Here is a 27,360-nt window from a genome sequence, read left to right as displayed (position 1 = left end):
GTGCGAGAACAGACTTTGAGAAGAGTATAGACATGAAGATTAGGAAGGGTACATTAAAGGTTCAAATAACAGGACATACTAAGAAGTGACAACAGAAAGCCAAAGACAAAATGAGCTTCAGGGGGAAAAGGATCTCTGGGGGCTCCCTTCCTTGCTCTATTCCTAGTCCCTAGAATAGTGCCAGGCAGGGGCTTTCAAAACAAATACTTGCTGAATGAAGCAACTGGATGTGGGAGCAGGTCTCCTCCCCACACATCCGGCACCACCCCAGAAAAGCAGCAGGAGAAGACAGAGCCAGCTTTGGGAAATGATGTTTTGGTTGCTATGTTTGCCGTGGCTTCTACAGCACAGTGATCATGTCCCTGCAGGGCCCCTCCTCAGCCAGCACCGCAGCCTAAGTGGGATGTGGGAAAGCCCCCAGTGTCTCAGGATGTGATGTGAGAGATCTGGGTTAAAGAAGCTACACAGAAAACTTCAGATGTCAAGTGCATCACCTTCAGCTCAGAGCTGGGCCATGCCCAGGATACCTTCCCTGGGTGGTGCATTTCCTGCCCATGGCAGCCCAGCCCAGGGAGCAGGGTTTGGGGGCCTGGGTGTCACCCCAAGGCACAATACTGTGTCCTCTTACCCACAGGCTTGTGGGCCCGGGGGGAGGCCAGAGACTCCCTGGAGGTCCCCACCCCAGCACTTTCCTTTCCACCCCACCTGAAGCAGCTGGAGTCACACATTGTAAAACACTAAGGCCAATGGCTTTTCCGTGCCCACACCTAAGAATCCCAGTTTCTCTGGGAGGCCTGGTGTCTTCCCCAAAGACTTAGAATCTCCCCCAGTAGGCTCCCTCTAGACCTATTCTCTAGGATAGGCAGCCCAGTGAGCACCGAACCAAATTGGGCTTTTCCTGCTGAAATCCTCACGAGGAACCAGGTCTCCACCTAAGTGATCCCCATGCTCCTGAATGCCCCCCTGGCCTACTAAGTGGATGGAAATCAGGTGGGCAGTTTTCAGGATGTCCCAGGGATGATCGTCACCACAAGCATGATTATATGGACATATGCTGTCAACAATGCCATAGTCTCTCCTGAACAGACACTGCCAGAAGTGGAAAAGGTGTGTGGGATGAGCACTTGGAAGGAGCAGAAAATGGGAGGGTCCCAGCTACAAAGAGAAGACTAAGAAAAAAGGCAGCTTGTTGTGCTGTGTGCCCTGGTTAGAGTACCAGTCCCTGTTCCCCGACATTCCAGCGACCTCATTACCTCCTTGAGCTGCAGTGTCCGTGCCTGTCAAATAATGAGAAAGGCTCCCTGACCAAGTTCGACTCTGGGCCAGGTCCTAAGATGCTCCACATCCTGAATGCAGCACCCAGGGCAAGGAGATACAAGGAGAGAAGCAGGTCTGTGGAACTCGCCATGCAAATGAAGCCAAAAGGGAGAGGGGATGTCAGGAGCCTGAGCTTCTAGTTTGGGGTGAAGAGAGGTTCTGGACCACAAAGTGAGGATGGTTGCTCAACATTAAATGTAGTTAAGACAATGATTTGCACACCACCACAGGGTAATAATAAATATTAATTTAATACATACCTAAAAAGAAAAAGTAAATATGACAATGAAAAATAAAGAACATAAGGGAAAATGTGATAACGAAGAATAAAATGACCTGCTCAGGAGGGGGAAAGGATGGCTCTTTTTCTTGAGCAGGCCCAAGATAGAGACATACTGCTAAGCCCTGGTCTTCTGGCAGGGATTTTTCCTGCTCTTTAGAGGGCTCTCCTGGGAACCGTGATATGGGAGCCGGGAATGGTCCTGTATCCAGCTCAACCTCTGGCCATGGTGGTATACATGCCAACATCTTGGGTACAGACATGAAGTGAAAACTCAGGGCTGGAGTTCCATGAATGCACCATGATGCTTCTTCAAACTCCAAACCTAGTCTAACATCCAAAAATGGAAGCGGCTCCAGACCATCCTGTGCTGGTGCTGTAGCAGGAGCTGGACCTAGGACAGAGACAGACAATGGAGATGACAGTGTGGTTTGAAGAGGAGAAGGGCTCTCCTGCATGACAGGATTTTGGTGTCATATAGGAGCAGACAATAACCGCAAGCTATATAGATGTAAAAAGCAGAAACCCACCACACCCAACCGAGGGAACTCTTCTATGTAATGGGAGAACTGATGGCCACTCTTGAGGTGCTTTTGCTCTTGGACAACCCCAGATGAGGAAACCTTGCATACATTAACCACCAGTGAATCAGCTCAGGCTCACAGGAACTGACACCCATAAATCTGGACCTCTGGATTGGACTCCATGGATTCCTTCACCTCAGGGTGGGGATGGTACCACCCCTGAAATTCAAAGAAGTCATTTCATACCCATGAAAGTGTTCAGGCCCTGGAGCATCAGTGGGTCCTGGCACTGGGCAAAGTTCCCACAAGGATGGTCCACGAAGTTCTGGCGTGGATGGTCAAACCCACTGTGAGAGGAGAATAGACCGCAAATCAGAGAGGCCTTCCCTTGCCAGCCACATTCCCTTCCAAAGAGAACTGTGTGTGTGTTTCAGGACAGGTGCTTTCCATGGCCCTGCCCACCCCTGTCCTGCAGCCAGTCCATAAACACTGTCAGACTGGGCAGTGGCTGACTGTCCCATAGCTGGGGACACAGGACTCTTGTCAGCCATGGAAGGCTTATGTCCAATATTTGAACGTATCTTGCCTTCAATAGGGACCCTTGACTCATTTCTGTCAGTCTTCCCGGACCCCAACAGGGGCAAAAATAGTTTCCAAAAAGACAGGGAAAGATAGCGAGTGATTTAGTCAATGCTCTGCACTGAAAACTACCTGCTCTGAAATGCCTGGTGAATGGGCAACGGCTGCCCCCTTTTCCAGGTCCTAACTGTACCTCAGCCTGAGGCTGAGGGAGCAAGACCTGCCCTTTGCAAGCAGGCCTCTGAATGTCTCCTCCCTTTCCTACTGTTTCTTTCTTACCAGGGACACTGCCTTCTCCCTCCTTGCCTATGCAGCTGAGTTCCCTCAATAGAACTGGCAGGCAGAGTAATTAGCAGTTTGCCCAACACATCTATTCCCTGGGACCATGGATCCGGTTGGAGCGATGGTTCAGATGGGGACAGATCAAACCAAGAAGGGAAATGTCAAATCTTTGTGACGCATGAATAGGACCTCCACTCCTCCCCTCTACAGCCACTGCACATTTCCGATGCAGCTGTGGAGTTTGGAGCCCTTGGTTCTGACCTACGGGACACTCACATTTTTAATGGGTGCAGAGTTTTTTATCTCCATGACAGACCAGGAGGACTTGCACATACCTAGAGAGAGCTCTGATCATCACACCCACTTCCTGTCAACCCCCATGCTCCTGAGCTCAAGTGTAGCTGCTGACTCCCTAGGGCAGTGCAAGCTCAAGGGGCAGGGAATGGTTCTCCTTCATTCCTCAAACTAAGGTAAATTTGTCAATGTCCCTCTACATATAGGGAGCCACAATCTATATGTGAATTGAGCTCCATGATCACATTTCCCCACGTCACAGTGGGTCTGGACAACCCTGTGAAGCCCAGAGAACACTGCTATCCCAGGAATTCAGATGGGACTTCTGGGATGCATTCCTCAACATTCTTTCAAAATGGGAAAAAGTCCTGTCCTTACCAAGAGGGTGTTGAAGGCTGTGACAGACGCTCCCCAGCAGAGAGAAGAAAACAATCTGATAAGCCCCTGGGTCTCGGTCAGCCCATCAGACCTGGTTGCAACTATCCATAGCTAATGTGCTTAGGATCTGAATAGGAACCTGTGGTGTGTGTCCCCTCACTCCTACCACATGACAGATGAGGAGAGATGCGAGAAGGGAGTTGACGGACCCAGTGAACAGGAAACGTCGGAGGGAGTCATGGATGTGGAAGGGGCCTGGTTCTCACCTGGTGAGGAGCCTGTGCAGGACGAGTTGTGTGGGCCTCACGGTATGGTCGTGCATTCCAAGCCCAGAGGAGAATGGGAACTCCTCGCCCAGGTGGTCGGGCCCGAGGCTATCTTCGGGCCCCTCTGTGCAGGGGGCAGTGATGACAATCTGCTTCCAGAAGATGTCCTTCTCAGCTCCATCAGGATTGCCCTCCAAGGCTCTAAGAGCTCTGGCCAGGTAAAGGGCAGACCCTAGAAATAGCCATGGAATAGGCAGTTAGCACCAAGATGGTGCCAAAGCCCCAGGGGCTCCAGCTCTATAGGTGCCGCTTTGCTCTCTGCTGTGTTTGGAGAAGGAGACACCACTGCCCATGGAGCAGGCCATAGAATTGACACTGGAATTTGAAGAGGACGAGGGTTCCCCACCCAGATATCATTTCCACATGTCTTTTAAAGGCAGAAAAGAGCCCCAATTCTATCAGATGCCCAAAACCTAAACCTCCCACATCCAAACCAGGAAACTTTTCTAAGCAGTGGTTCACACTGCCTCATCGGAAGTCTCTCTTAATCCCGGACCATCCCAGCCCTGGAAATCCTGCCTGGGGTAACCTCCCATGCTGTCTGTTCAGGCTGACAGGCATCCACTCCATACATCCTCACCTCCGGCCTTGGGCTCGCTGCATTCATGGCCCCCAAGTTGGGCATGGGCAGGACATGACTGCCATTTCAGTGTCACAGAAGTCATCTGCACATGCACGTAGGACATGGGTCCCTGGAGCATCAGTGCATCCTGGAGATGGGGAAAGTTCCCACGAGGATGGTCCCTGAAGTTCTGGCATGGATGGCCGAAGGCACTGTGAGAGGAGAGTAGACCACAGATCAGAGAGGCCTTCCCTTGCCAGCCACATTGCCTCTGAAGGGAACTGTGTGCGTGTTTCAGGAGAGTTGCTGTCTATGGCCCTGCCCATCCATGTCCTGCAGCCAGTCCACAAACACTGTCAGACTGGGCAGTGGCTGACTGTCCCATAGCTAGGGACTCAGGGCTCTTGTCAGCCGTAGGAGGCTTATGTGTGGTATTTGACTGTATCTTGCGTACATCAGGGACCTAGATGCATTTCTGTCACTCTTCCAGGCCCCCAACAGAGGAGAAAATAGTTTCCAGGAAGACAGGGAAAAGCAGCGACTGCTTTAGTCAATGCACTGCACCAAAATCGAGCCACTCTGAAATGCCTGGTGAATGGGGAACTGCTTCCCCCTTCTCTAGGTCCTAACTGTACCTCAGCCTGAGGCCGAGGGAGCAAGACCTGCCCTATTCAAGCAGGCCTCTGTGTGTCTCCTCCCTTTCCTGCCATTTCTTTCTTACCAGGGGCACTGCCTTGTCCCACCTTGCCTAAACAGCTCAACTCCCTCACCAGACCATCCAGGCAGAGAGATTAGCAGTTTGTTCGACACTTCTTCTTCCCCAGGACCATGGATCCGGTGATTGCTATGGTTTAAGTGGCTTAGATGAAACCAAGCAGGGAGAATGTCACATCTTTGTGACACATGAATAGGCCCTCTACCCCTCCACCTCTACAGGCACTGCACATTTCCGACTCAGCTGTGGAGTTTGGAGCCCTTTGTTCTGACCTATGGGCCACTCACATTGTTAAGGGGTGCCCAGTGTTTTCATCTCCTTGACAAACCAGGAGGACTTGCCCATACCCAGAGAGAGCCGTGACCATCACCCCAACTTGCTGTGGACCCCCATGCTCATGAGATCAAGTGTAGCTTCTGACTCCCTACGGGAGTGCATGCTCAGGAGGCAGAAAATTTTTCTGCTTCATTCCTCCAGCGAAGCTAAATCTGTCAACGTCCCTCCACATATAGGTAGGCAGAATCTATTTGTCAGTTGTGCTCCATGATCACTTGTCCCCATGTCACAGTGGGTCTGGACAACCCTCTGAAAGCCCAGAGAACGCTGCTATCCTAAGAATTCAGATGGGACCGATTCCTCAACATTCTTTCAACATGGGAAAGAGTCGTGTCCCTTCCGAGAGGGTGTTGAAGGCTGTGACAGACGCTCCCCAGCAGAGGAAAGAAAACAATCTGATAAGCCCCTGGGCCTTGGTCAGCCCATCAGAGCTGATTTCAGCTATCCATAGCTAATGTGCTTAGGTTCTGCATTCGAAACTGTGGTGTGTGTCCCCTCACTCCTACCACCTGACGGAGGAGGAGAGATGTGCGAAGGGAGTTGACAGACCCAGTGAACAAGAAATGTGGAGTGAGTCATGGATGTGGAAGTGGCATGGTTCTCACCTCGTGAGGAGCCTGTTGAGAATGAGTTGTGTGGGCCTCACGGTATGGTTGTGCATTTCAAAGCCAGAGGAGAATGGGAACTCCTCGCCCATTTGGTAGCGCCCGAGGTTATCTTCTTGCTCCTCTGTGCAGGGGGCACTGATGACAATCTGCTTCCAGATGATGTCTTCCTCGAGCCCATAATGATCGCTCTCAAAGGCTCTAAGAGCTCTGGCCAGATGGAGGGTGGACCCTAGAAATAGCGATGGAATAGGCACCTACCACAGTGACGCTGCCAAAGCCTTGGGGGGCTTGAGCTCTATAGGTGCTGCTTTTCCTTCTGCTGTGTTTGGAGGGGACACTACTGCCCATGGAGCTGTCCATAGATTTGACACTGGAACTTTAAGGTTAGAAGTGTTCCCCACCGTGAATCCTTTCCACGTGTCTTTTATTAGGCAGAAAACAGCCACAATCCTTCCAGATGCAGTAAACCCATAGCAACCACAACTGAACCCGGAAACTTCTGTGCGTAGTGGTGCACCTTATGTAGCTTCTGAGTTTCCTGTTATTCCTTGACAACCCCATCCCAGGGACATCATTCCTGGGTTTTCCACCCATAATGTGTGCTGAGGCTTACAGCCACCCACTTACAGACATCCTCACCTTCTGAGGTGGACTCTCTTGGTTGACGAAAGTGAGATCTATACTGTGCAAGATGGGACCTCCGTTGAAGTGCGAAGCCCCTTATTGTCCCATGTATAGGGTCCAGCCGGTCCTTGGAGGTAACAACGTCCTGTGGCTGAGAAGTGTCCCTACTGGCATGGTCCACCCTTGTGTGGAATACAGAGCAGATGTCATTGTGAATGGTGTGTAGACAGCAGATCCGACAGGTTTTCCTATTGTCCCATTTTCCCTCCCGAAAGTATCCATGTGCATGTTCAAGGAGGGCTCCTCTACCCAATCTTGCCCATTTCCAGGCCCTGTGCCTACTCCCCAATACTGTTATACCTGGCAAAGGCTGTTTGTCCCCTAGCTGCAGACCAATGACTGTTGTCCAACATTGTGGGCTCATGTCCAATATTTCAACAAATCTTAACCTTGTCCGAGACCCTTCACCCATATCTGTCTTTCCTGCTCTCTCTACAGAGGAATCTGCATTCCAGAGGGCAGCTAAGGCAGTGACTACTTCTTCTTTGCACTATGCTTCAAAACATGGGCACTTAATACCTGGTGGGTGGGGCCCTCTACCGCACATTTCCATGGCCTAAGTGCATCATATCCTGTACCCCAGAGACCAAGAGCTGCCATATTTTTTGAAAGCCTGTGAGTGTAACTCATCCAGGCCTTATTTTCCTCTTAGTGGCAGGAGCCCAGCCTAACCCCACTTTTCCTAGAGCTGAGAAGCCTCGACAGAACATCTCTACAAATTCTTTAGCATTTTGCTAAACTCCTCTCTTCCCTGGGACCATGGATTCTGTTCATAGGATGGGGCAGTTTGTGACAAATCAAACCAAGGTGTAAATCATGAAATTTTTGGGACAGAGATCTGTCCTGAGCTTCCCGGGACTACCCCACCTAAACTTTCTGACTCCACTGTGGACTTTAAGGCCCTTGTAGATTACATATATTCCACTCATATTTTCCTTAGGTCCATGAGTCTTCCTTGTCCTTAAGTGACCTGGAGGACTATCTCATCCCTAGAGAAAGACACTAAAGTATCACACCTAACATTCATGGTCTCCCTATGCTTATGAGGTCTAGTGTAATTATCTGACTCCCTGTGGAATGGACGTCCAGCAACAGGGATTTTTACTCCTCCTTTCCTTCAACTACTAATCTGTGCAGTTTTCCTACACACATAATCACTATTGATTGATTGAGCCCAATCATCACATTCCCAGATGTCTGATTTGGCAGATTCTACTTCTCCAGCCCCCTCAATGCCTTTTGACTAGACCTTGGTTGAAGTGCAGGACGGAAGTGTCAATCTTCCTTCAAAAAGGGAAAGAGTTTTTTGCTATGGCCTGTTGTAGTTGAGGACTGAGCCAGAGGCTTCTCCCTAGGTGAGTGGGAAATCACGGTGTCCATCCCAGGCCCTATAACAGCCCGTGACACACGGACTAACTTGGTCAACACTTCCTATATCTCCTCCCATTTGGTCCTCTCAATAACTATTGCTGTTTGTCCTGCAGGCCCCTACTCATGCCAGGAGTCATCTGAGGCTCAGAGAAATGAATTGAACCCCAGTGTCCAATGACAATATCTGGCACCCCAGCCGCCATGGAAGGGCTACTGTGCTCACCTGGGGATCGTTTTCGTCAGGGTTTGCCTGGTGGGGAGGACCACTTTCCTGTTCCCCAGGACGTCGGATGCGTCCAGGTCCTCCCTGCCCAAGTGGCCAGACAGCAGGTGTTGCTCCATGTTCTGGCTGGTTCTAAAGCTCTGCACCAAGCCGGGATCTATTATTTCCTCAGCTGTGTCATTTTCATCCTGGCAGGTAGAATGTTGGGACAATAAGGGACATGCAGTCAGCAGCTGCAAAATGTCCAAAAAGATGGCTATGCCTCGATTTCACACTGGAAGTCAGTGACCTCCCGTGACTGTGGCAGGATATGGACTATGGCTGACACTTAGTGACAGGGCAAAGGAGACCAATCCTGGGTTCAAGCCCTGGGTTTCAGTGACCTCAAAACTCTTCACTCTTCTCTTCAAAATTAAAGAGAGTTTTGAGGATGTGAGGCTACAGTAATAGTAGATTCTGTATGGGCTAAATTCTTGGAGATTCCAGGATGGGAGGAAGACTCTGGAATGCCCAAGGAAATGAGATGATGTGACAGGGAAGAGAAATTCCAAACGGTCTTGAAAATAGACAAGTGTCGGTCGCCTTCCAGTGAAGCAATTGTAAATATGATTCTGCCTTGCTGAACCAGACAGACCAATTTTCAGACTGTTCCCACCCAGTCAGCTGACTGCAGGGAAGCACCAGCCCTCACTCTTTTGGGATGACTGAAATGTTTCAAGTAATTTGGCCCCAGCCATTCAAACTCTAAATATGTGTAACGTTTGACTGAGCCAAGCTGTTCCTAGTAGCCCATTCTGGGTGATCTGGAACCATTAGACTAGTCAAAGTCATGGGACATTCCTTGAAGCCCAGTGGAAATGGCAAAAGAAAGGAGTCCCGTCTAGGTCCAAGGGCTTTAAGGCTGAATTTCTGATGTTCCTAGCCTCCCCTTTGGAACATGATATGCCCTACCACCTGACCTGGAAGTGTCACAGTATTGACCTCTGTTGGATGGCAAGTTACAGAGAAATAGGTATTATACTATAATCTTCTCTCCCTTTTTGAGTTAAAAACAGCCTAGGAAATGTGAGGATGCTTAGGGATGGAGACACAGTCCAACTGAATGCAAGCAGAAAATAGGGGATGGGGAATGTAGGAGCCATCGGATTAAACATCCAAGGCAGGATCCAAGCCAAGGGCTGTCTTGGTTTATGAGAATCTGAATCATTATGAAGGGCTCTTTTCTGATATCCAACCCACGTGCACCTCGTCATGAATGGGTTGGGTTGTGGGGTAAGTGTGCATTCCCAGATTCCTGATAGTGTTGTACTGAATTCCAAGAGGGAGAATCCTTGCCAGGGAGCCTGCAGATTCTGCCAGGGTAGGGTCTAGGTCCTGGGGTCCCCTGACTGTCATGGACCTGTGTGTGGAGAAGCCCTCAGCTCCCATCTCACCTCTCTTCTCTTCTGGCTTCTGTTGGTGGCCGTGTGCACGGGCACCCTGTTCAGCGAAGTGGTGTCGATGACACAGTCATCCTGCTCTGAGCTGGATGAGCTCTGCAATGATAGAGTCATCAGCAGGGCCACAAGGCATCAGGACCCTGACTGGTTATCCCCAAGAGGAACAGCCCCACATCAAGTTCTACTTCCAGACGAGGCAAAGACCTCTATGTATAGACCTCCTCCCAGCAGGGAGATGACAACTCTGTAGATCTGGATCAATCTCTGGGCAGATGGGCACCAACCCCAGGCCTCTCCTTCTGTCCCTGCCAGCCATGACCTGGAGAAGAACATGATGCACCCAGCAGGTGTCCACCCCCAATCACCTCTCTCTGCCCAGCCTGGTATCCTCCAGACAGCCATCCTGGGAGTGGGAGGTGCTGAGGCTGCTCAGGAAGGAGAACAGTGTCAGCCTGGTCTGCCTCCCCTGCCCTGGTTCCCTTGGTTACCTTGGATTTCCTTCTGCCAAACAGATGGACTCTTCCCTGTTGAGGGTTGAGCCAACGCCTACAACATCGGAGCAGGCTCTCACTTTGGCTTTTCCTGCGGCCAAGGCCTTGCGAAGTAGGCAGGCAGCAACAAGAGAACATCTTCTCTCAAGCATCAAGGCCTGAGTGAGCTGTTCGTTCCGTTAGTATCTAGAATGTGGGCCCTTGGTTACCGGGGTTCCAAGTTCTGTTGCGTTCCATCTCCAGGGAAGTGAGGTAACTTCCTGCTTCCCTTCTCTGTGCTCCCTCCCTGGATGACAGCTTCCCAAGGTCCCCTCTGGGCTGCTGACTGTTTACCCTCTCAACCATTGCATTTCCCATGTGTGCACAATTTTACCAATACGGTCCTCCTTCCTGCCTTGCTGGGGCCTGGGGCCATCAAGAACCATCTAAGGAGATGGACCTTGGTACACCACCATCCTCCTCCTGCCTGTTCTGTGATCCGGGATATGCCTTTCTGTTTCTCAGGGCTTCCCATGTCTCCCCTGCTGAACAGTGGGTCAAATCTAGCTGATCCTTCCGAGGAAAGGCATCAGGTAGATCAGAGAAAATGCCTTGGAAACTTCAGGGCTGGTCTCACATGTAGCCAGTGCACATAGGTAGACAAGGAAGAATATACAAGATGGAGTGGGAAGCAGCAGGGAACACAATCAAAGAGGGCTGAGTTCTGGCAGTATCATCTTGAGAACATCATGAGCACCTTGGCTTCATGTCACAATCCATGCCAAAATGGGCTTTAAATTCCATGAAAAGCAGTCTTAGTCACCTGCAGCGGTCAAAGCCTCCAAAGATTTCCCATTCCTTTTAGTTTCAGACCCAAGCCTCCTGCACTGCCTGACCTCTCCCTGGACTCCATAGATGATCCTGTGCTCTGCTGCGTCTCGCACACACAAGTCCTCAGTTCCCCAATCCTCCAAGCCTGTGTCTGCTCAGTAGGACACTGAGAGTTTAGAACGCATTTTCCAGCACCCCAGAGTACCGTGGTCATCAGAGAGCCAAGACCAAATAATTCTCCTAGGCTGTGGCACACCTAGGGTCCCCCACTCCAAGCATTGCAGTTTATAGAGGGGACGTTGAGGCCTTCTCTGCAGTAGCCTCCCTCCACCCTGGGAGTTCATCTTCATCCCAGGTGCTCAGATCAGTGGAGGGAGGGCCTCAGCTCTGTCCTCTCCTGCTTGCCCTAGGGATGTCCCTGCCCAGGCAGAACCCTGGGAACCTCTGAGATCCCACCGCCCATCCAGGTGGCATCTCCCCCTCCCCAGGCTTTGGCCTATGGAAGCGTCAACTAGAGAAAGCTGACCCTGCCCCATGGCAGAGCTCCCTCTATCCTCTTTCCTCTGTGTCCTTGCCACCTCCCTGGTTCCAGGTTCTACTGTGACTCCCAGGACATGATCCCTACCCATTTGGCCAGTGTGTGTGTGTGTGGGCGGTGCTCATGAAGTTCTTTGGGGATCCTGAGAAGAAAACAACTTCATATGGGCAGAAGCAGGCAGGGGTCCCCATGAGTTAGGGGCTGTGCTTTTCAAAGTTTCTGTGGAAGAGGGTTGAGCCCTCACCTCAGATGCCAGAAGTGTACAGGTCCTCTGGATTCTGCACACCCCGTGGGCCTTGAGCTTCACCTTTCTCTGGGTCTCTGTTCCTGAATTGAAAAGTGAGGGGTTGAAAATGGATCTGGGTAAGAAGGTGCTCAGTGAGGACAGGGCCATCCTCCCCCAGCCTGGGAGGAGGTGGGTGAGGCCACACTTGGGGCAGTCAGGGTGCTGAGCTCCAACAGCAGGAGGTAAAGCACAGCACACAGGGTGGTCGAGCTCATGCCCACAGCAGGGCACACACACACGTCCTTCCTCGGACAGAGGAAGGTACTTGCAATGAACCCCACCTCTCTGGGCATGCGCAAGGAGCCAATGGCTGCCTGCCCGACCCCCAGGGCCCTTCTTTGCGCTAGCTCACTCAGGGGGCCCTGGAACACCCCAAATCCAGCTAGCGTCATCTGCCTGAACGTGTCTGGAGTAGAGATTGGTGTCCTAGGAGCCTCAGAATGCACTGCCTGTGAGATCCACAGGTGGGCGTGGATCTTCAATGCTGCAGTAGCCAGTGACACCAAGAGGAGGGCAGGGCAGGACCCCTCCCTGCACCACCTTCCCCCAATCCAGATGGTGCAGCCAGGGTGGCAGGTAGTCCAGGAAGGAGGCAGAGCCTCGTGCTGCCCAGAGTGGGATCTGCCCACTGCCGCTTGCCAGGGAGCCCCTCTGGCCCCATGTCTGTTCCCCCTTTTGCAGGGAAGCCAGAGGTTCCAGCCCTCAAGGCCCCCAGCTCTCAGGTACTGAGCCCATCCCACAGGTGGGACAGGGAATCACTGCTCTGTACCATCATAGGTGCCTGTGCTGCCACGCAGGGGCTTTTCCAGGCCTGGAGACTCCCTGGCCAAGTGGCTCCTGAGTCCAGGCCCTTCAGGATTGCACCTGCCTGGCTTTAGTCCCTACACATCCTCATGGGTTTGGGTCCCTCATCCCCTTTGCCTTAAGGAAACTGAGGCTCTGAGAAGTCACCAGTTTTGGGAGGTAGATCTGAAGTGCCCAGGGCTGGGCAGGTCCCAGCAAGAAGGCTCATGGGAGGGCATGTGCTTGATGGGGAGCTCCCTCAGGGCTGTCTCCCTGATCACACTGGGCTCTGTCACCCAGGGGAGGAGTTTGGGGACTTCACTGCATGGAGGAAAAGGGGGACCCAGTGCAGCAGGACCTAGTGAGCAGGGACCCTGCCACAGCCACACCTAGCACAAGCTGGGATGAGGTCTGCCTCAGGGCCCTTCTGGGCACCTGGGGGCTTTGGTGGCTGTCTGCCTCCACACAGGGGTGAGCATGCTGGTGGAGGCCCAGAGCAGGCTCCTGGTCAGAGCTGTCATTCAGGAGAAGGTGGTTTCCAGAAAGGTGACATCGGGGACATTGGGGGGCTGCCCCCAATCACACTGCCCTGGAGTTTCTTGTACCTGTCACCATTATCCACGGTGTTATAGAGAAGGGGAATCTGAATTTCCATCATTTTTGTAGGGAAATTTCTTTTAACTTGAATCGCCTTTCATCTTTCAGGGCCCCATCATACTACAAGACACTGCAATGTATTCTATTCATAAAATCTTACTATTAGAAATGCCTTTTATTGGGTTTCCATTTTTAAAGCTGAGTTATAGACAACGCATAGAAAACAAACAAAACTGCAGAAGAGAATGGTAAAGGCTACAAGCCTGGATTTTTCTCTCAGCTGAAAAGCTGTGAGAAGCAGGGGGTGGGGGCAAAGCTAAGCTGTGGACTAATCTCCTTAGCCTCCAGGAGAGGGAAGCAGTAGATCCTGTGTAAGTTGATCAATCAAATGATGGTTAATTTCCTGTCAACTAGAATAGGGAAAGTGATGGTTTGATGAAAAATCATGTTCTCAAAGCTGAAATATTCCTGTGTGTATAAACCTATTTTAAATATGACTTTTTGATTAGGTCAATTCAGTTATGTCCTGACCCAGACGTTATTCTTCTTCCTGGAGTCCTTTATAAACAGGATGAATATGGACAGAGTCACAAGAGGGAGAGAAAGGCAAGGAAGCCAGAAGCTGTAAGCAACGACACCCAGCAGAGGGCCTTTGCATGTACAGAGGAGTCCAGGATGGTGCAGCCTGGCTTTGGGGAGAATGTATTACCTGACGGGGCCTTGATTGAAACATTTTCATGGCTTCCTCACTACACATGTAACCGAACTCACCCCATGGGCAAATTCCCCCAGTCCTGGTATAATACTGTCAGGGGCTGAGCTGACCAGAATAGTAATGGTGTCCAGTGGTTTGATCCAACAAGCACTGGTCTGATTGTTCCTATGAGTCTGTTTCATCACTTGAACTCATTAGTCAGGTGACTGCACCTGTGCCTGATCATGTCTCCCAGCAAGGCAGGAGCTTGTCTTGAGCTTTGAGGGAAATCTTATTCCACCAGTTGAAGGCATTAAGGGAAGAACTGATGGTTGCAGCAGTCAGAAAGAGACAGGCAGCTTCTCCAGGAGAATTCATTATGAACTTCATTGGGGTTTTCAACTTGCTGCCTGCCATATGGTACTTGGACTTTCCAATACCCACAATTACATGAACCAATTCATCTTTTAAAAATTCTCTGAATATTTAAATGTATTTATCTTGTCTGTTTTGACTAAAGCAGACTTTGGTCCTGAGAATGGTTCTCGTGAAGCAGAATGTTTAAGATTTCTGAGTTGAGTCTGGCGTTTGACAATCGGTTGTCTAATATTATTTAAGTTTGCTAAAAGCTGCTGGGAGCAATATACCAGAAATGGGTTTGCTTTTGCCCTGAGGACCGATGAGGTTAAAAGCTTATGGTTCTGAGGCCATGAAAGTGTGCAGTCAAGGCATCATCGGGAGACCCTTTCTCCCTGAGCTCAGCTGTGGGCAGTCAGGCACATGGTGTCTCTGCTTGCCACTCCCCTCCCCTCCAGCCTCATAGCTTCAGCTTCTGTCTGCACCAGCTTCCTCTGCGATTCTGTGTTCCTTTCATTTAGGCTTCAGGCTCCTGGGGATGTCACCCTCGGTTTCTGCTTTCCTCTCTATCTCTGAAGCTTTCTTTGGTATCGGTGGCTTTTTATAACGGACAACAGTAAGAGGTTTCAGACCCAACCTGAGGCACATAAGCTAATCGAAGGCCCTTGTGGCAGTTTGATACGGTTTATGAATTCCAGAAATAGAGTTTGCATTATGTTTATAGACTGGTCTGTTCTTCTGGGTTAGGGATACTGTTAAATTGTATTGATTTCAGAGGTTTCAGTTTTACTTGTTTAAATTATGACTAGGGCTTTGATTGGGTCACATCACATAGAAAACAAGAAAGCAGAGGAGACAGTTGGAGTTTTTGAACCTGGAGCCCAGGAAAGAAATCCATAGAGAAGCAGATGCATGATGAAAATAAGCAGGACTCATTAGACATGGTAGAGTCCCTGGGAAGACAGATGAGCCTCTTTACCGATTATCTAGAGCCATCATTGTGGACAGCCCACAGCCGAGCCTAGAGAGAAACCCTCCCTGGGAGACATACAAGACTTATCCCAGTCTCCAGCTGATATTGGGAGAAGCTGGGGCCACAGAGCCTTAAGGGGAAGAGGAAGCCTGAACACTTGCAGATGTTGACAGTCATCTTGCTCCAGCAAGTAGCAATAGATTTCTGTGAGGGAAGTAACTATGCTTTATGGCCTTTGTGACTAGAAGCTCCTACCTTAAATATATACCCTTATAAAAGCTAACCGATTTCTGGTATTTTGCATTAGCATCCCTTTGGCTGAGTAATACAGCCCTTTCATGAAGAAATTTCATCCAAATCTCACCTACAAGAAGTTTACATGCATAAGAATGATTAGCCCTAAGGACATGACTCTTTGAGTTCCACAAAATCTCAAACTGCCACACACCACCCTCTGGACCTCAGAAATACACATGCAAAATACATTCATTCCACCACAATATTTCAAAAGCCTTAACTCATTTTAGTAAGTTTTAAGTACAAAATCTCACTGAAATCAGTTACAGGTGCTCCTCCCCTGCCATCGTTGACCCTCTCTGTACTCCAAAACTTCGTCAAAAAGGAAGCCCAATATATTGTCAGGTTCCATTAGTAGAAAAATGCAATATAGTGATGGGTTTAAAGGTTAGATATAGAATATCCAGAAATTTAGAAAAATTAAATGAAGGAAAAATAAATTGGGATATCACAGAAATAAAAAAATGAAAAAGCTTTGTTTCTGACATTTTGCCTTTCATCACTGCTATAGGTGTCACCCTGTATGTACAGTGACAAGGCAGTTTCTTCCATTTCTTCTTTAGTGTCTACCTCCTTTCTTTCTTTTTTTTTATTTTCCTGATTATTAAGTTTCTCTTGACATAAGTTTTAGGTCACAGTAATTCACATATCCAATATATGGTTGTCACACATATCCAACATCAATGGTGGCCACTGTGGCTGCTGATGGTTCAGGAGAGGGAAGAAGAGATATGGTGTGGGGGCATTTTCAGGATTTGGAGTTGTCCTAGGTGGTGCTGCAGGGATGGATGCTGGACACTGTGTGTCCTGTCATGGCCCACTGGGTGTACTGGGGGAGAGAGTGGACTACAATGTGGACCATTGTCCACATGCTGCAGTGGTTCTCCAGAATGCATTCACCATGCCACAATGGTGGAAGAGTTTGCTGATGTGGGAGAGGTGGCATGGGTGGGGTAGGGGGGTATATGGGGACCTCATATTGTTTTAATGTAACATTAAAAATAAAATAAAGCAGAAAAAATAAAATAAAATCAATTATAGACATATCATCTATCCTGGGGCAAAAATTGCCCTGTGTTTTGGAACTGTGAAACTTGAAAACTAAGTTAACTGCCTCCATTATACAAATGAGCGACTTCTATAAAATAACAATTCCCCTTTCCATAGGGAGAAATGGAAAGGAACAGGGTCACAGGTCCCAAAGAGTTCCAAAAAGCTGCCGGCCCAAGAATTGGGTTGAGGACTGGGGGAAACTATTGAATATGGGACAATGTTAAGTATATGGTTGAAGCTATAATGTTGAGAAAACTCTTTAGAAAATATAATAAGGAAGGATTATGTGTTTGAGGTGCTTAAGGCTGGGGCATCTGGTACAGGGGCAAGCTTCTAGGAAGTGTGTGAGTGCCCATGTTGTCATAGTGTGTTCCATCATAGGGTGGAAACCCATACAATGACTGTGAAGTTGTAGCCACATCTTGGGGAGTCCCGATGTTCCCAGAGGGCATTGTGTCTCTCGAGAGAATCGGTGGCTCCCAATTAGTTCAGGCAGTCTAGTATGTCAAGCCCTCAGCATAGTTACAGTATGTGTAAATCTGGTCCCTCAAGTAGTGAAGGTTGTTTTTCACTGGGGGCCCTGCAGGGAATGGGAGAGAGGTATAGAATAGACATCAGCAGGGCAACTGGGGGGCAATGGAAGTGCTCCACCAGATCATGCAATGGTGGATATAGGACATGTTGACTTACACCAAAAGTGTATAAAAGTCTATAAGCTAAAATGTAAACCATAAAATAGAACACAAGGAAGCTAAAAATTTAGAAATTTGTACAGCCTAAAATAGAAACCATGATGTAAGCCAAAATGGATGCATGGTTGATAGCTAAGTTTCAAAATCCGTACATCAGCTACAGCAAATATAACATGACAAGTAAGAAGATCATGGCTGGGAAAGGGGATATAGGGGAGTCCCCTATACTGTGAATTACTGTGATCTAAAACTTTTTGAAGACAAAATTTAAAACTTAGAAGAAAAAAAAAGATGTAGGCAGTGAGGAAAAAATGAAAGAAAGTGCCTTGCCAATGTACATACAGACAACACCTGTTACAGTGCTGAAAGGCAAAATGTTTGAAATACTTTTATAATAGTTTTCATTTTATTAATGCACCAATTTATTTTTACTTTATTTTAGTATTTCTAAATTATTATGTATTCTATTTCTAAACTTAAAACCCATCAGTCTATTTCAATTTCCTATTAATTGAATTTGGCAATATATTAGGCTTCATTGTTGAAGAAGTTTTGGAGCACAGAGAGGTAACAACTATGGCAAGGGAGCAACACTGCTTTGGGGCATTACTGATGGGAGCACATGAGTGGGGGGAGTTCTCCAGGGCATGTATATAGGGGACATAAAATTGTTCTGATCTATGTTGTATATTTTTATAGTATAGAGTTACAAATGTCAACTGAGGGAGTGCTAGTTCCTACCCAGTGGAACTCTGTCACATTCCCCAATGGAACATCAATAATCCCCCAAGTGTAACGGCAAAGGTCAGAAAGGAAGGATGGTTCAATAATGAGCCCTTGATGCTGATGACTATGGTTATGAGCCTGTGGGCCTGAAATAGAAACTAGGCCTGTTACTGCAGGGTGCCTAAGAGTTACCTCCTGAGAGCCTCCATGTTGCTTACATGTGGCTACTCTCTAGCTAAACTCAGCATGTAATTGCATTACATTCCCCCCCAGAGTGGGACATGACTCCCGGGGTTGAGCCTCCCTGGTTCTGAGGGATTACTACCAATCACTGACTGGTGATGTACCTAAAAAGACACCTTGAATAAAAGGGCCAACTCAGACCGGCAGAATATCTCGGCCTACATGTTGGATCAAGTGCTAAGAACTACTTTTTGACTTTAAATAAAAGGGAGAAATGGCAAAGACAAATGAGTTTATATGGCTGAGTCTTCCAAAAAGAGTCAGGAGGTCATCAGAGGGGTCAGACCTATGCTCACCTCAGCAGGACCCCAGAGAGAGACAAAGTAGATACAACCCTAGGTGCCGGTTCTCCTGAAGGTGATGGAGAACCACAGAGTATACGATCATGGCAGATGGATTTGGAGTTCTGTGCCATGTCAGAGGGCCCTACTTTGGAATTTGTGCTCCTGAGTGTGATGGAGCTGGACTCAGATGTGACCTTCCTACACATGCCTCTTCTGTCACAATACTGAACCTGTGGTTGATGCGAAGGATGGGGCATACTCAGGGGACTTGATTTCTGGACTGCCCATGTGCCAGCTGGTCCCTGAACCTCAGCAGAGTTGTGAAATCATATGCTTTGGTTCATTGGACTTACCCAGGTCAGCTAACAGGGAGGTGAAGATGGTCAACCATCACACTAGGGAATCAAGAGTGCCAGCAACTGCAAGCAGAGGAATTGCATCCATCATCCATGTGGAATCTAAGCCTCTTCTTGATCTAGAGGTGGAGTGGACATCATCATCCCATGGTCCAGAGAATGGAGGAATAAAATATGGATTAGAGGGGACTTACTGATATTCTACTATAAACTGTTGTGACTCATAATAGAAGAAATTGTAGCATGGAGGTGGAGAAATTGACCATATAGTTGCTGAAGGCAGGGAGAGGGAAGAAGGGATGTGCTGTGGAGGCATTTTTGGAACTTGGACTTGTGCTAAATGATATTGCAGGGTGAGATGCTGGACTTTATATATCCTGCCGTAACACACTGGAAGTACTGGGGGAGTGTATGAACTATAGGGTAAACTATTATCTGTGTGGTGCATCAGTGCTCCAAAATATGTTCACGGAGTTTGATGAGTGTGCCACAATGATGGAGGAGGTTATGGGTGTGGGAGGAGTGGGGTGGGAGGGTTGAAGGTGTATGGGAACCTCATATTTGTTAATGTAACAGTTTTTTGTAAAGTATATATCTTCAAAAACATACAACTTACAAAAATGATGGGGGGGGATGGAGAATGGGATATATGGGAACCTCATATGTTTTTAAATGTTTTTTTTTTTCTGTACTATTCTTTGTGATCTATTAACAAAAAATGTGTTGGTTCCTCATTGTATTAGTCAGTCAAAGTGGTACTGATGCAAAATACCAGAAATCTCTTGGCTTTTATAAAGAGTATTTAGTTGGGGTAGGAGCTTATATTCACAAGGCCATAAATGAAAAGTTACTTCCCTCACCAGTGCCTGTTGCCATGTTTTGGAGCCAGATGACTCCTGACATCTGCAAGGGTTCACCTTCGTCTTCTCCTTAAGGCTCCGTGGTCCCCGCTTCTACTCTCAGCTGTAGGCTGTCTTTCTTCCAAGGCTGGTTTCTCTCTCAGCTCAGCTGCTCTGCTCTCCTTAAGGCCAGCTGTAAACTATCAAGCAAATGGTTCTTCTCTCTTCCCAGGGCCTCTGCCTGTCCAATGGTGCCTGTTCTCTTTCCTCATGTATCTGCTTCTCTGTGTATTTACTTCCCAGGCTCCCAAATTCCAAGTGTCTCCTCTCCCTTGTTGTTTCCTCTGTGATGTGGCCCAGTCAAAGCCCTAGTCATAATTTAATCAAGCAAAAGTGACACCTCTGAATTCAATACAATCTAAGGGTATCTATCACTAGCCCAGAGGAACAGAGCAGTTTACAAACGTCATCATTATTTCCTTTTGGAGTTCATCAATAACATCAAAGTGCCACACACATACAGGAATCAAGGTGAAGCAGGCTAGTTCAGGGAATGGAAAGATGAACCCGGGGCCTGGCAGCAAACCACGACTGTGAGACACGTGCCCTCGGGCCCCTCCCTGTGGGAAGGACCTTGTGAGAATTCCCCATTGGGAACAGGGTTTTGTCTGGGATCAGAGGCAAGTCCCGAATATTCTTAGGGTGCCCGTCCTGGGAATTGAAGGGTGGGGTAAGTATTCAAAACAACAGACAGCTGGGACTCCTCCCCTAACAAAGGGCGAGGTAATTAATGGTTTAAAAGTCAGCACAGAGGCTAAGTCAGCCCTTTTCCCCTCTTTTTGTCCTTTCTCGCTCTGCCTGGACCAGCATGCAAGTCCACCTGGGGACTTGTAATCTGCAGTGGGGACTTGTAATTTGTAAATCAGCCCTTTTGACCCTTTTTAGCCCCTTTTCCCTCTCTCAGCCTGGACCAGCCCACAAGTACACCTGGGGCCCATACTCTGTTCTTTTCTTTCTCTTCTCTCTTTTTCTTAATAAACTACCAGCCTTACTAAACTGGTATGTTCTTAAATTCTCTTTTGTAACATACCCAAGAAGCTAGAGAAAATCTGGCAACAAGGAGCCCAGGCTGTCACCTAGTGAGAATTTCTCCCCACAGATCCTTCCTAGATAACTGCCCTTCCATCCTGACTTGCCGACAGTGACTGACTGCTTTCCTGGTCAGTGAAACCCTCCCATGGCGCCCTGTTCTCTGGGGACTCATTTTCCAGAAGCTCAGATTTTAAACTATGAATTTCTAGTTACTTTGTCCCCAAGAGTTTCGTTCTTCCCTTATCCCTTCCTTCCACAGTTTACTATGAATAGCAAGCAGAAGTCAGGCCACATTTCCACATTTAGTTTGGAAATTTTCTCAGCTAAATAAGTTCATCACTTTCAAATTCTGTCTTCATCTAACATCTGGAGTCAATTGTGCCAAGTTCTCTGGCACTTTATAGCAGGGGTTATTAAGGGGTCTGTAAGCCTGAAAAAAGACAAAATGTTATTCTTGTGTGGACATGTTGGTCTGGGTGTGATATATTTATGAAATAATACACAATGTAGTGTGGGCTTAGTGAGGGCCCATGGCTTATACCTGACTGGTAAAGGGGTCTGTGGAACAAAACACATTAAGAATCCCTGCTTTAAAGCAAGGATCACCTTGTCTCCAGCTTGCAGTGACATATTCATTATTTCAAAGGTCTCGTCAGAAGTATCTTTTGCATCCAGGTTTCTACTAACAGTCTCTTCAAAGCAAGAGAGACTTTTCGTCTTATTGTTTTTTTCGAGATTTATTTTTTGTTTATTTCTCCCCTTCCCACCTCCCCTCCAGTTGTCTGCTGTGTCCATTCACTGTGTGTTCTTCTCTGTCTACTTCTATTCTTTTTTTGTTTTTTTAAAGATTTATTTTTATTTTATTTAATTCCCCCCCTCCCCCGGTTGTCTGTTCTCTGTGGCTATTTGCTGCCTCTTGTTTCTTTGTCCGCTTCTGTTGCTGTCAGCGGCACGGGAAGTGTGGGCGGCGCCATTCCTGGGCAGGCTGCACTTTCTTTTGCACTGCGCGGCTCTCCCTATGGGTGCACTCCTTGCGCGTGGGGCTCCCCTACGCGGGGGATACCCCTGCATGGGGCAGCACTCCTTGCGCGCATCAGCACTGCGCATGGGCCAGCTGCACACGGATCAAGGAGGCCCGGGGTTTGAACCGCGGACCTCCCATGTGGTAGACGGGCGCCCTAACCACTGGGCCAAGTCTGTTTCCCTGCTTCTATTCTTGTCAGCAGTACTGGGAATCTATGGTTCTTTTTGTTGCCTCATCTTGCTATGTCAGCTCTCTGTGTGCGCGGCACATTTCCAGGGCAGGTTGTGCTTTTTTCATGATGGGCGACTCTCCTTACGGGGTGCACTCTTTGTACATAGGGCTCCCCTATGCAGCAGACACCCTTGTGTGGCAGCACACTCCTTGTGCACATCAGCAATGCGCATGGGCTGGCTCACCACACGGGTCAGGAGGCCCAGGGTTTGAACCTTGGACCTCCCATGTGGTAGGCAGACACTCTATCCAATGAGCCAAATCCGCTTCCCTGAGGCTTTTCCTTTTCAAGTCTCACAAGTCTTCCAAATTCAACCCCTTAATCATTTATAAAACTGTTCACACATTCTTGGTGTTTGCATAGCAGCATGCACCTGGTATCAGTTCCTCTTATAATGTGCTGAAAGCTGCTGGGAGCAAAGCACCAGAAATGTGCTGGCATTTACAATGGGTATTTGTTAGCAGAAGAGCTTAGAGTTCTGAGGTTGTGAATGCATCCAAACCAAGGCATCATCAGGGCACCCTTTCTCCCTGAGCTGCAGCTAGGGGCCATCAGGCCCATGGGGGTGCCCACCTGTCCACCCTTTCTTCTCTGGCCTTGCTACTTTCAACTTCTACCAAGAGTGGTGTGCTCTCAGCGTTTGTGCTCTGTTGATTTCAGCTTCTGGCTTCCAGAGTCTTCTTGCTCAGCCTGGGTTCCTTTCTATCTCTGCGGCTTTTTTGTTTTTGTTTTTTCCCCCTATCTGTGTGGTTTTTTTTTTTAAGATTTATTTATTTATTTAATCCCCCCCTCCCCCCAGTTGTCTGTTCTCTGTGTCTATTTGTTGCGTCTTGTTTCTTTTGTCCGCTTCTGTTGTCGTCAGCAGCACGGGAAGTGTGGGCGCGCCATTCCTGGGCAGGCTGTACTTTGTTTCATGCTGGGCATCTCTCCTTATGGGGTGCACTCCTTGCGAGTGGGGCTCGCCTATGCGGGGGACACCCCTACGCTGGGGACACCCCTGCATGGCAGGGCACTCCTTCCACACATCAGCACTGCCCATGGGCCAGCTCTACACGGGTCAAGGAGGCCCGTGGTTTGAACCGTGGACTTCCCATGTGGTAGATGGATGCCCTAACCACTGGGCCAAGTCTGTTTCCCTATCTGTGTCTTTTCATTCCACCATTTTAAAGGACCTGGTAATAGGATTAAGACTCACGAAGGATCATGCAGCAGTGAGGTGGCCACTGAGCTAAGAGCATGAGCGAATCAGGCTCATCTGCCTTAGGACAGTGTATATTCTATTGAAGATGACAGAGAAGCCCGTCTGGGGGCAGCAGGACAGGAGTTCTGGCATGGGAGCCCCCATCTCCCATGCCCTTTTCTCCCCCTCTCTGCTCACAGCTGGCCCTAGGGTCACATGGCAGGAAGATGGAGGCATCTCTCGTTCTGTCCACAGGCTGCTCTCGACATCTCAACATCCACAGACTTCTCCCTTGTTGAGGGAGCCCCTGGATTTTGTCCTGCTTCTCATCATCTCAGCCTGTGCCCCACAGAGATGCTGGATTTGAGTCTCCCACAGTCCCCAGGTCCAAAGAGGCTGGCTCGCTGCTGCCACCACTGCCCAGCCCCTCATGCACTGTCACCAGATGATACCAGTCATGTTCCACCCAGCAGAGCCTGGCACAAGCTCAGGCTGAGCCTGCACAAGGCCCCATGAAGGCCAGTGCCTCCCTCCAGGGGATTCCATGCATCCAGCCCTGAAAATCCCACCGCTATTTGACCCAGCAGCAGGGATCTCCTTATGGGGCAATGTCAGGAAATAGAGTCTTGTCCCATTGGCAGGGTGTGAGTGAGGGATCTGGTGAAATGAGGAAATGTACGCCCGACGTAGAGAGCTATGCTCATGCTAGAGTGAATGCAGGGGTGCGGATGTGGCTCAGGCAACTGAGCTCCCGCCTACCACACGGGAGGTCTGTGGTTCAGTTCCCAGTGCCTCCTAAAGAAGACAGTGAGCTGGTGCACCAGGCAGGTGCAGGAAACCAACACAACAAGATGACGCAACAAGAGACACAAGAAAAAGAATGAGAGACACAAAAAAGCAGGGTATGGGGGTGGCTCAAGCAATTAGGTGTCTCCCTCCCACATCAGAGGTCCCAGACCAGTTCCCAGTGCCTCCTAAAGGCACACATACAGCAAATGCAAACAATGAGGGAGGGCAGAGATAAATAAAACAAATCTTTAAAAAGAATGAGACAGAATTTTAAAAAATAATAGTAAACTGAATGCAACCTTTTTTTAGCTCTGCTGGCTTTAGGCCATTGATTCCTGTGAGTCCATTTGCAAGAGGTGACTCAGCTTCTTCTCAGGGTACTTTCTCCCCACTATGGTCAAGCCTATTAACATTTATCACTATTTTTAATTTAAACAGCATTCATGACACTTTATAAATACCATCAGCATTCCCACTTAAAAAACAAAACAAAACTGTGCTTTCATTTGCCAGGATGTCCCCCCTAAATTTGAATCTTTACAAGCTTGAAATCATAGCACAGACCTAGGCTTAGCTCAGCTTCTCTTGGTGGGATGGCATGGCATCATTCTGTTGTCCCATCCACAACACGTGGCTTGTGAGAGCCCACAAGCCTACATAACCCTGGAGATGACTTGTGTTTGAGGTTATTTCCAGATTTTCTCTATCACAGCACTGAATTTAAGGACACCGTTGTCCTCAAATGATTTTCTTCTTGCACATTATTCCCTCTTCCTATAATTTCTCCAAAGTGGAATTAGCCAGTGAGTGAAGACTCTTCATCCTGGTAGTCAAGTGACTTCTCAGAAGGGTTGTGTTAATGTCTAGACTAAACACCTCTTCATTTGGCCACATGACTTGCAGGTTACTGAGGAAAAGAGCCTCGTTCTGCAGACCCTCAGCTACACATGCACGTGTCGGGGAATAATCAACATGAAAGGAAAGGGGGAACTGAAGATGTACTTTGTGAACACAGAGATGTCATGGTCGCTTTCCGAGAGCATCGTGGCATGCTGAAGATGCCTTCATGCTCAGAGGACCAGATATTCAGGTGGTTACACACACTTTCTGACTGCCTGGTCTGCCCCTTTTTCCCCATGTGCGGGCTCTGTCCTGTCCCACAGAACCTTTTAGACTTGTTCCCGTGACCCAGTGTCATATCATTCAGTGTCTGATGTGTGCCAAGATAGTTTTGCCACTTGCACTGTGCTTACTCCTAAGCGAAAGGGAAAGGAATGTGATTTCAGGGAGAAAAGGATTCAAGCAACTAACAAAGACGATAGAGGTGAAACAAAAATTCTTACGGCAATAAAACTAGGGGTGTATATTATCTTCTGGTGCATGTTACTTTCTGGAAAATATGATAACTCACCAACCACATCTGCTAGTCAGATATTAAAACACAGTATTTGTGAATAAGTTGATTCTGTCTCCCCACATGGAGTTTGACTATATTCGCCCACATCTCGCCTTGGCTGTTTGTGGCCCCAGTTGGGATCTGTGGCTCTTGTCACCTCGCTCTGTTGTTTCACGCCAGCAGCACGTTGCCACCCATTACCAGAAGTAGTCCTCGCAACTTAGGACCAGTTTTGTACCAAACACGTCTGATGTTTTGATGCCATTGTCTTTTGTTAGGTTAATTCATTGAAAGTTTTATGTACTTTGTTTTTTTGGTGCCTGTATCTTTTCTTAGTCCTTTCTTCTTCTCCTGTGGTTTACTCCAGAACTCAGGTTTGGTTTTCTTTTGTTTTGCCTTCTCCCTTTTTTACATCCATTTTAGTTTCCTAGCTGCTGAAACTAATACCACACAATGGATTGGCTCATGGTATTGAAGCTAGAACTGCAAAATCAAGGCATCAGCAAAGCAATGCTTTCTCCCTGAAGATTGTTGTGTTCTAGAACTGACTGCTGGCACTTCTTGGTCCTTGCCTTTCACATCCGATGGCAATACACACAGCAGAGTCTTCCTTCGCTTGAAGTTCTTTTGACTCCCAGCTTCAGGCTGCTCCCCAAGGCTTCTCTTCCTTTGTCCAATCTCCTTTCCTTCTAAGGACCTCAGCCACTTTGGGTTAAGGCCCACCCTCCTTCAGTGTGGGCACCTTAACTCACAACATCTTCAAAGGTCCAACTTACAGATGGGTTCACACCCACAGGACCAGGGGTTGGGACCTGAACCTGCCATTTGTGGGGACATGATGCAATCTCTAACAATCTCACATTGGCGGCTGTTTCCAAAGGAGCTCTCCAGAAGCCAGTATTGAAGTATCCCTGGGTAAATAAGATCAGGACAAAGTTTTTTATTCAGATAATTGAGAATGCAGCACCCCAAAGTGAAAGAAAGCAGGCTCCATGTACCTAGAAGCCCAGCTTTAATTACAGCATCTCTGGAGAATATTTTCAGGGAAAACAGTATTTGAATGCTGTAGCCATTTGAAGATTCTGTGGACTCCAGAAAATACTGTCCTTTGGGCTAATCATTCCTGTGTGTGTAACCTGTTGAGGGCGGGGCCTTTTGATTAAATTACTTCACTTAAGGGCCTTTGATTAGACTGCAGGGCCAAGGGCAGGTTTTGATCCTTTTACTGCAGTACTTTTTTAATAACACAGAAGACTAAAAAGACGCTGATACAGTAAAAGCTGCAGAAACAGAGAGGAAATGCCCAGAAGTTGAGCGGGAAGGCCCCAGGAACCAGAAGCTGAGGGAAACCACTGTCTCCAGAAGCTGAAAGCAACAGGGCCCAGAGGAGAGGGCAGAGGGGAGCTGTTGATGCCATTGTGCCTGATGGCCCACAGGGGCAGCTCAGGGAGAAAGCATCCCCTGATGGAGCCTTGAACTAGACAGTTTCACAGCCTAAAAACTGTAAGGTTTTAAGCTAATAAAGCCCCCTTGTAAAAGCCAACCCTCTGCTGATATATTGCCTTGGTAGCCTTTAGCAACCTAACACAAATGTTCAAAAGATTCTCTATCAGCAACTGCACTCGTTTGAGTTTCCTAGACTGCTCAAGCAAACACCATGATAGGGGTTGACTTTAAAAATAGCAATTTAAAAGAAAGCCCAGATCAAGG

At 48.3% G+C, this 27,360-nt stretch overlaps 1 protein-coding gene across 5 annotated transcripts in view; it reads right to left on the bottom strand.

Annotated features, from left to right (window-relative positions):
• Positions 1-1,549: 1,549 nt before the first annotated feature.
• The window catches only part of LOC101443777 (uncharacterized), a 39,121-nt gene continuing 13,310 nt past the window's right edge, over positions 1,550-27,360 (bottom strand). For 3 of the 5 annotated variants that reach the window (XM_071207567.1, XM_058307095.1, XM_058307110.1), the window contains 9 exons: positions 19,096-26,561; positions 9,913-12,084; positions 8,480-8,667; positions 6,841-7,007; positions 6,199-6,430; positions 4,561-4,754; positions 3,921-4,152; positions 2,368-2,468; positions 1,550-1,991 (listed from right to left, as the gene is read on the bottom strand). In XM_071207567.1, coding sequence (XP_071063668.1) covers positions 1,567-1,991; positions 2,368-2,468; positions 3,921-4,152; positions 4,561-4,754; positions 6,199-6,430; positions 6,841-7,007; positions 8,480-8,667; positions 9,913-10,032 — 1,659 coding nt within the window. In that variant the 5' untranslated portion in view covers positions 10,033-12,084; positions 19,096-26,561 and the 3' untranslated portion in view covers positions 1,550-1,566. The remainder of the gene's footprint in view (positions 1,992-2,367; positions 2,469-3,920; positions 4,153-4,560; positions 4,755-6,198; positions 6,431-6,840; positions 7,008-8,479; positions 8,668-9,912; positions 12,085-19,095; positions 26,562-27,360) is intronic. The other 2 variants (XM_071207571.1, XM_058307107.1) reach the window with 2 other exon arrangements.

This window comes from Dasypus novemcinctus, chromosome 2, assembly GCF_030445035.2.
Source record: "Dasypus novemcinctus isolate mDasNov1 chromosome 2, mDasNov1.1.hap2, whole genome shotgun sequence".
In the NCBI taxonomy this organism is placed as follows: Eukaryota; Metazoa; Chordata; class Mammalia; order Cingulata; family Dasypodidae; genus Dasypus; species Dasypus novemcinctus.
Note: the sequence above shows the minus strand (reverse complement) of the source record. Positions and strands in the feature narration are given on the sequence as shown.